Source organism: Astatotilapia calliptera, chromosome 4 (genome assembly GCF_964374335.1).
Source record: "Astatotilapia calliptera chromosome 4, fAstCal68.1, whole genome shotgun sequence".
NCBI lineage: Eukaryota > Metazoa > Chordata > Actinopteri > Cichliformes > Cichlidae > Astatotilapia > Astatotilapia calliptera.
Window position 1 is genome coordinate 29,764,197 of NC_137425.1, and position 9,829 is coordinate 29,774,025.

Genomic DNA, 9,829 nt, shown 5'->3' on the forward strand with positions numbered 1-9,829 from the left:
CTGGCAAATGTTTAGTAAAAACTTCCTAAAATATCCATTACAAAGAAATGAAATCTTCTTGTTTTTTCAGTAAAACTCAAATTGGATTCAATAATTTTCCAAATAAACCTTAAAAATAATGACTGAATAATAAGAGAAAATGAAATGAATTTAACTTATTTTCTGAGTAAAATGAATCAATTTCACAAAGAAAACATCAAAACAGTAATTTGTTTTATTGTGGAAAATAAAACAGTAATTTATAATATAACATTTTTCTGCTCGTATACACTGAATTCTCATCAACAATCTCCTGATCTCCTAAATACATTCCTCTGCTGTAAATTTGTTTTAGTGTCATAAACAGTTTATCACACAGCTTTGTGTACAGAGCAACAGCAACATAAACTGCATGAATGTAAACCAGTTTTGTAAAAAAGAAATTAATCTTTAGATTAGACTGTAATATCAACATGAACCTGAAATTTGAATATCCTTTACCGTTTCCTTTATCTCTGTTACTTATTTATGATTGACTAACAAAAACTTTAGTTAGTCAATCTTTTGTTAAATTGAATCACTCAATATAACTGTAGAACAAAGGTTTTTTAACTCATGTACATGGAATATCAATAATGTAAATCAACCTTTTATCCCAATTTGGATGTTTAACCTGAGAAAATCTAAGACACATGTAAGAGGAAGTAACATTTCTACAGCTACAGGACTGCACTTCTGTTAAATTTTAAAGTTGTTTTAAACTAATGTTTTATAGTAACATACACTATAAACAAAGAAAAGCTTCACTAGTGATTCCTCCAATTTGTTGCCTTTCAAACAGAATATTCCTAAGAAACTTGTAGGTAATAAAAAACAAACATTAAAATGAAGAGCACAAATACAGCCTGACACATTGCAGGTCATTTGGGTAAGACATGAATAAGTTGAAATTATTTTGAAAACTGAAAAGATAGCTGCATCTAACAAAGACAAACCAAAGGTTTTCAGTGAGCTTATTTCCCTTTCATTCTTTCAGAGTCCTCACTTAAGCCAATAACTTGTTCTTGAGGCTGTTCACTTTTGGTGAGAGCTTAGCACAATCCAGTTCAAGGAAAGTTTTCTGGAATACTTCCAAGGTGTATTTTAGCTCTTTGGGATAGGCAAGATTGACTGCATATGTCAATTCAACCAGCATTGCGCATGCTCTTGGAAAATTGCCCAGAGCAGGCATAACTCTCACACCCTCCAGCACAATGCCAATGTCATCCTCCTCAGATCCAACAGCCTTGATTTTGTAGATTTTCATCCTCTGTTCAGAAAGATCTTGTGACACACCATCCTCATCAGCATCCTGAAACAACAAACACATGGGTTTTCTGACTGTAGTTGCACACATGAAATATTTCCTGGACACATCCTGTAGCTGAATGACAAATAAAACATGATAATGCCTCAAATTATTTGAAACTTGACAAACACATATGAATAACAAAAACAGAATAATGTTTCTACTTCAACACTTACACTGTACTCTTTGATCAGTTGATCAATGGACTCCCCAAGGTACACCATCAAGCACCGAATAACCAGATTTCTGGTTATGTCATTGCTAGGATTGCTTGGTGACTGAAAATGAGCAAGAATTCCAAAAATTACCATCAGATAAGTGACCATTTATTAAGACAAAACTGTGAGAATTGGCAGTATTAAAAAAAACTGTTAAATATCAAATTATCATCACATGGAACATTATGTGCAATAATTAGCTGATGTTAATGCACATGCCTGGGTGCTGACAGTCAACACAAAGGTATTGTCAACATGCTTGTAAGCTTCAATCTTTAAATGTGTCGTTTTAGTAAATTACATTAATTTATTCTTTTAGTTTTTTATCTAATTTAGTTTATGTTCGTCAGAAAGGGTTTTTCCTTCTTGGGACAAAACAAAAACCCAGCAATACCTGTACTTGTGTTTTTTTGTTTGTTTTTTGTTTGTTTGTTTTTACTAAGAATAGACATGTATTTAAAATACAATTAAAACATGAAACCCATAATTGTGTTGTTAATTATATCAGTGACGTCCTGGCGTCCTCTTGCACTGACAAAAACATGCAAACAAATTAGTGGAGCTGTGCACCATGCAAATGAAATTTGACAAAAAAATTCTTTAAATAAAATTCCAAGCTGAAATGTCTGTGGAAAATACCTTGGCTATGATAGCCTGCAACTTCAATCCCATGGCTCCCCCCTTGGAATGGAAAAGGGCCAACAGTTTGGGAGTGTACTCATCCAGCATGGACATGAATTTGGGTTCAAGGTGTACCAGGGTGATCCTGTAGAACTCATCCTGCAGCTGAACGACAAAAAAAAACATGATGCGGCCTCAAATTATTTGAAGTTTGAAAGATTACATTAAAAAAACCCAAAAGCCTACCCAAAATGAATTTGGAACTCACATGAGATGCCTCAAACAAAGCTGGCCATCTGGCTTTGATGTCTTCAATGCTGGGGGACAGGTTGACAATTTCATGTCGTCTATGTGCAAATGTTTTAGCCATTTTTTCTTTTATCACTTTGTTGTTGTCTCTTTTCTTGACTTCAGTAAGCAACTGAATTCTCTCTTCTTCTTGACTGTCCTCATCTTCACCTGCTGGATATGGCGGAAGGTAATTTACCTCTGCTTTCCGAGGCTTTTTCACTTTATTTGCAGACTTCTGGTCACCTGGACTCTTGTGTTTCATGGCATTGCATGTCAACTCAGGAACACCAAACCCTCTAAGTTTTGTACGATAATTGGCCATCTTGTATTTGATGCTTTGTTGCCAACCATAATAACCTGAGAAAGAGCCAGGTTCCTTGAGACAAGGGTATTTTGTCACAAGTGCCTCAGCAACATAACTAACCTGTGCACTTGAAGGATAGGCCGTAAATGTAAATATAGTTTCAGCCAACTTCTCAAGAATATCAGTCTTTACTTTGGAGGTGGGCAGAAGATTTCCATTCTTTTTATACTCCTCAGTGGCTCTTTCCAGGTACATCTCAGTTTCATATGCAAACTGTGGAATGGGAAACTGTTTCGGCCAGGGCTCACAACGTTCTGTGGTCTTCTGCCTTTTGAGAATAATGGTGTCCTGAGAAGAAGTAGTTGCAGCAGAGTCTGCATTGGATACAACTGACTCAGCATATGAGGAGTCATAGTCAGACAGTTGGCCAGAGGGGCCGCCAAAACTGTCATCAACCGGAGTCAAGCTTAGCATGACTGGGGTGATGCCAACAACCTTCACAGTGTCTTTGTCTTTTATCTGGTCAGCTCTGTGAAGAGTGAAGTAGTCCTGGAATTCTGGGTCAAAATACTGAAGACTGAAGTCATTTGAAATCCCAAAAGTATCCTTCACAACACTCTGCAGCTCCTCCAATGTTGGTGGGATCCCTGATGGAAGAACCAACTTCTCGATTTGGTCATCAATAATTACACGAAGCTTTGCCTCCATCTTGTTCAACCTAGAATAAAATGTAAATGGGCAGAGTTAAATTTCCCTTCAATTAAATAAAATTAGTTATTACTCTTCATTTATACAATAGTTGAGATATAAAACTATAAAACAAAAAGCACACTTCAACACACCAAATGTTGCAAATAACAAATACTTGGGAGATGTACATGTTATCAAGTTTTTGTTGTTGTCGTTTTGTTTTTTGTTGTTTGTTTGTTTGTTGAAAAAGATTTGCATATCTTACACTGCCATCCCATTTGCCAGGTCCTAAAGTGATGGAAAAATATATATCTAAGAATCTAAATAGTTTTTCATGACAAATGTAAGAGCATGGGTATCTATACACATTTGATGTTGAGATTATAGAGAAGAAGAAAAAAATCCTACAAATAATAAGCAATTATTTTCTACTTATTGTTTTTACAAAAACAAATAAGTTAGATTAAGTGGGGTCAACTTGGTAATTTTATGCCGCTTCAATTTCAAAACCATTAGTTTAATTTAATATAACATGTTATCACAACTTACTTTATAATGCACAGTGTACATGCTGATCAGGTGAATTTAAGTTGAGGGATCTTCCATTACCTGAAAGGAAAGCAACATTATCATTAATAGCAGTCTCCAAAATAAAAAATTTACACAAACACACGCAGTCATTCCAATAGATTAACACATTTCAAAACATATAAGGACGTTTACTGTTATTTTCTAATAATGATTCTACAAATTTTCTGGTGAGATATTTACTCTTAACAGTAAATATAAACTCACTGACACTGACTTAACGCCTCTAAACGAACACAAACCTTTAGAGCACTTTTGCAAATATGCGATGTCTTGATAAACCGAGCAGGTATTTGAAGTTTACACAGCACCTCGCATGAAAATATCTTAAAAGTTTGTCCAAATTCATGGGCTGCATCCTCCTGAGGACCCAGCCTTCGCGGTCTACGTGGGCCGGGTCCCCAGAAGGTCGGGTAGGCTGGAAGTAAACGGCTGGGGAAATTGGACGGTCTAGCCTTCTGATTAGCGTCACCGCTGTCTCGGTGGAGTTTAATAAACTCAGCCGGGGTCCCCAGAAGGTCGGGTAGGCTGGAAGTAAACGGCTGGGGAAATTGGACGGTCTAGCCTTCTGATTAGCGTCACCGCTGTCTCGGTGGAGTTTAATAAACTCAGCCGTCTGCTCCTTGCTATCTAAAATATAACAGGACGCTGGAGTAAATTCTCGACCGTCTCACACTTTTGTTTAATCAGTTTTCTGTTTGACGTTTATTCAGCTGTGTGAAAATCCCGGAGGATTAATAAAGTTTTGTTTTATCTAATCTAATCTAATAACTTTAATCTCAGCCAAACCGATTTACTCACGAACAAATAAAACACCGAAAAAACCAAACAATAACATTTTTAGGTTGTCTAAGTGACTTATACATTACGTTTAAACTGAGTAGCGAAACCCCGCGGTGATCTGAAAATGATGTGCCGGGAATTGTGCCGTTCTCAGCGGCTTCAGTGACCCTCGAGCTCCCGGCTTGCTATCGAGCTGGTGGGTAGCAGATGCTCCGAAAACGTCGAAGCACTTTTGCAAACATGCGATATCTTGATGAACCGAGCAGATATTTGATGTTTACACAGCTACTTTCTCGCCTGAAAATATGTTAAAAGTTTATTTTGTGACCCAGAAAGATTACTAAGAGTAATTTTAAAACTTAGTAGCGGCCGCCATTATTGGAAACTGGAGTTCGAAAAACTGACTGTGGCTGACAAAATCACTCACAACTGACCGCAAAACCTTTTCATGAACTTTTAAACGTGGATGAAAGACGTTAAAACTCATCGGAATATGTCGTTGATGTTTTTTAATACGGTAAAACATGTGGTTAGTTAAAGCTGTTCAGTAACACAGTCATGAAGGCTTGGAAAGTGACCTTGTGCTAGCAGTCCACTAACTGCCATTTGTGTAAAAATACGATACTATCATTACAGTGATGATTATTAATAAAATTTCGACGTATCATACTGTTTAAAACCTTTACTCAAAACCGATATACGTTATTGTTTAAACCGTGTCTTATATTTGAACAAATTAAGAAGTCTTACCTCTGACAAAATGGAGATGTCCACTCATGAAGCGCGTGTGTCCTGCACGTGGCACAAAGGATTATGGGTGGAAGTGTTCAATGATTAAAATGAAAATGCTTTCATCAGTTAAATCTATTAGATTTCTTAAATTTTTTTAGTACTCAAACATTTTTTTTAAAATCTACTCAACAAACCATTGCTGAATTTACCCCAAACAAAACTGTGTAAATTTAAATAACTGAACATCTCAAAATTGTTGAATTTTGCTTAGATTTGATTAAAACTACTCATACACGTTTTTACTGAGTAATAATTACTATTACTCTCCTATTAGATTCTAATTAACCCCAATCACAGTTTTTACAGTGCACACTGATGTAATATGTCAGCACACTTTCAATGGAGCAGCGGTAGAAGACGGTCAGCAGCTCCTTCTTCGGGTCCATTTTTCTGAGGATTCTCAGAAAGTGGAGACGCTGTTGGGCCTTCTATAAGACCGCAGAGGTGTTAGAGCTCCATTGTAGGTCTGTGTCTATGTGCACACCCAGAAACTTGAAAATTGAGACCCTTTCCACGCACTGCCCGTTGATGCTGACAGGCTGCAGCTCGGACTTCCTCCTTCTGAAGTCAACTACCAGTTCTTTTGTCTTGGTGGTATTGAGGTCCAGGTTGTTATCTACACACCAATCTGACAGCCTCTGAACTTCAGCTCTGTACGCAGTCTCATCTCCCCCTGAGATGAGCCCCACCACGGTGGTATCATCTGCAAACTTGATGACTGTGTTGTCTGGGTGGGAACTAACACAGTCATGTGTGTACAGAGTGTACAGTAGGGGATTCAGTACACAGCCTTGTGGAGAGCCGGTGGTGGAAGGAAGTCCAATTTCCAGCAGTTTAACTATTAGTCTGTCCGGGAGTATTGTATTGAAAGCAGAGCTAAAGTCAACAAAGAGCAGCCTGGCGTAATGGCCCTGCACTTCCAGGTGAGAGATGGTGGTGTGGAGCGTTGTAGCAATGGCATCTTCAGTTGATCTGTTAGCTCTGTATGCGAACTGGAGCGGGTCGAGTGTGGGTGGCAAGCAGGACATGATGTGAAGTCGGACCAGTTTCTCGAAGCACTTCATTATAACAGGTGTTAGAGCAACTGGTCGGTAGTCGTTGAGGCTGCTAATGTTAGTATGCTTTGGCAGTGGGACAATTGTGGCTGACTTTAGGCACGGCGGGATGCAGGACTGGGACAGTGAACTGTTGAAGATCTTAGTGAAGACCCCAGCCAGCTGGTCTGCACACTCTTTTAGGACCTTTGTGGTTACCCCATCTGGTCCGGCGGCCTTCCTGGGGTTCACTGCCCTCAGTGTGCGCCTCACCTCATATTCCTGCACTATGAGGCTTGGGCTGCTGCTGCTGTCCGATGTTTTTGCTGCTGCTGCCTCTGGTGCCTTCACCTCAAAGCGTGCGAAGAAGTGGTTCAGCTCCTCCGCAAGCTCCGCGTTACCCTCAGTCAATGTGGTATTGCAAGGTTTGTAGTTGGTTAAGTGCTGAACTCCCTGCCATACCTGTCGTGAGTTGTTGGTGCTGAAGTGGTCTTTGATCCTTCTCTTGGCCTCTCTGATGCCTCTTTTCAACTCAGATCTGGCTGGACTGTACTGCATACCATCACCGGATCTAAAAGCGGTGTCACGTTGCTTCAGCAGGACCTGGACCTCTTTAGTCATCCAGGGTTTCTGGTTGGAATACACCCGGAGAAGTTTGTCCACAGTGACACTGTTGGCACAGAAGTTAATATATGAGAGCACTGATGTTGTGTGCTCTTCAAGGTCCTGATGTTTGAACACACTCCAGTCCGTGTTTTCAAAACAGTCCTGCAACTGATGTGATGCACCTTCTGGCCAGGTTTTCATAGTTTTTGTGACTGGGGGGGCTCTTCTCCTAATGGGAGTGTATGCAGGGATCAGCAGCATGGACATGTGGTCTGACAAACCTAGATGTGGTAGAGGGGTTGCTCTGTAGCCTTTTTGGATGTTGCTGTAGGCTTTATCCAATGCGTTTTCCCCCCTCGTTGCACATTTAATATGCTGTTCAAATCTGGGGAATACTGACCTTAAATCAGCATGGTTGAAGTCCCCAGCTATAATGTGCACTGCGTTTGGATGGGAGTTCTGCTGGTTGCTTATTGTCTTGTGCAGCTCCTCCATGGCCGAGTTAGCATTAGCATCGGGTGGTACATACACAGCCGTTACCATGACAACAGTAAACTCGCGAGGTATGTAGACGGGTCTGCACTTCACAGTCAAATATTCCAAATCCGGGGAACAATGGCTGTCTACAGTCTTTGTGTTTTTGCACCAGCTGTCATTGGTGTAGATGCATAAACCCCCTCCTTTGATCTTACCGGAGTGGCCGTTCCTGTCGTGATGGTGGACCGTGCGGCCTGCTAGCTCAATAGCCGAGTCCAGAATTGATGGCTGCAGCCAAGTCTCTGTGAGTAATATTATGCTGCTGTCCCGTACACACTTGTTGACTGCAATTTGTAATCTCAGTTCGTCGATTTTGTTGGTTATGGACCTGACGTTGGAGAGGAAAATACTCGGAAGCGGTGGCTTAAATGGCTTTTTCTTTAACCGAGCTAGTGGGCCCGCCCTGCAGCCACGCTTTTGCCTCCTTTGTTTACGTTTCCTCTTTGTCTTGCCGCTGGGAAGAACCAACCACGGAGACCCTGGAGCTCTTATTATGTCCTCCGGAATGCCATGAAAGTGGTGGTAGTCCGATGTAATGCTCCTTGCACAGCGTAATCCCAAACTCAGAAGGTCCTGACGACTGTAGGTGGACTCTACTCGATGTATAATAATAAAAAACACACACATCCACAGAGATACACGTAGAAAAAGTAAAAAACAAAACACCGAACGTGAGGAGCAGTGAGCCGCTGCGTCTGTGCGCGCCGCCATCTTGAAAATCTTTATTTGTTGATCAATACAAATACAAACATGATGATCCATCTACTGTGGTGACCTCCTGGGAAATAGGGAGAGCCACTGAAGTGCTTTTCAACATTCAACATCACAGAATTGTCCTGTTCATACTCATCTATCTATCTATCTATCTATACACACACACACACACACACACACACACACACACACACACACACACACACACACATATATATGTATGTATGTATATGTATGTATATGTTGTGTGTGTTTCAGTGACAGCCAACTGGCTGAAGTACAGGCTGATAATGTCCTAATACAGCTGAATAACTTGGAAGTCTGGGGCTTGGAACAATGAATTATCCCAATCTGTGTAATTGATCAAACACTCAGACACGGTTTTCTTCACTAGATCCATATTTGAGGAGCAATGCACATGTTGCATTTAATCTGCATGTGCCAAACATATGTAACTATGCTGTTCTTGTTGCTAAAATGTCTTGGAAATTTACAGAAAATGTGTGTGTTGTCCTCTAGTACACACACATAACAAATCGATTCACAACTCAGCCCAGGTTCTGAAACATACTTTGTATGAAATGTTCTCAAGGTGTTATTGTTGCTTTTTTATGTGGTGTGGACCTGTACCAGTACCAAATAGACCTTAAGGGATCTTTTGACAGTGATAAATTAAATGTAAATTTGACAAAATTATTTCTTAAAAAGAGTCCTATAATCTCTCTTGCATTTGCAGACTACATGAGCTAGCCTCCCTCCCTCTCCACATCTTCTGGAGCTTCTCTCTCAGCTCTTGATATTTCTCAAGCTTCTATGCTCTAAGATACTATGTCCAGTTCGTTAGTCATCATCAGTTTGTCTGTCTATATCTGAAAGTCAGAGAAGATCTTAGCTCGGTCATTCTTAATCACCCGGGGGGGCGTATCGCATTACCTTGGGACTTTCAGGCCATACTTGACACAGATGTTCCTGTATACTATGCCAGCCACTTGGTTATGTTGTTCCATGTATGTTGTGCCTGCTAGCATCTTGCATCCTGCTGTTATGTGCTGGATTGTCTCGGGGCGTCTTTGCACAGCCTGCATGTCTTGTGCTCAGAACTCAAAGCTCCTGTGCTGCCATGATTACTGCTGCCTGAGGTATTCACTAAGCACACGGTCAGTTATGGACATTTTCCTGATGTACTCAAGGATGTTTGTTGCCTCATCCTGGAAGCAGACCAGACTTAAAATGTGGGAAAGTCTTTCTGCCGTGACCAGTTGGTGGTGAGGGAGGTGGTGTGTAAATACATACTGAGTAAAAGAGGTGAGAAAAGAAAAATGCT

At 40.3% G+C, this 9,829-nt stretch overlaps 1 protein-coding gene across 1 annotated transcript; it reads right to left on the reverse strand.

Annotated features, from left to right (window-relative positions):
- Positions 1 to 210: 210 nt before the first annotated feature.
- On the reverse strand, positions 211 to 5,907 carry LOC113018130 (uncharacterized). Its single transcript, XM_026161186.2, has 4 exons — positions 2,435 to 5,907; positions 2,185 to 2,331; positions 1,504 to 1,605; positions 211 to 1,330 (listed from the first exon to the last, which is right to left on the reverse strand). Exons 1-4 carry the CDS (start codon positions 3,467 to 3,469, stop codon positions 1,025 to 1,027), a joined length of 1,590 nt encoding a protein of 529 aa, XP_026016971.2. The 5' UTR covers positions 3,470 to 5,907; the 3' UTR covers positions 211 to 1,024.
- Between the last annotated feature and the right edge of the window lie 3,922 nt (positions 5,908 to 9,829).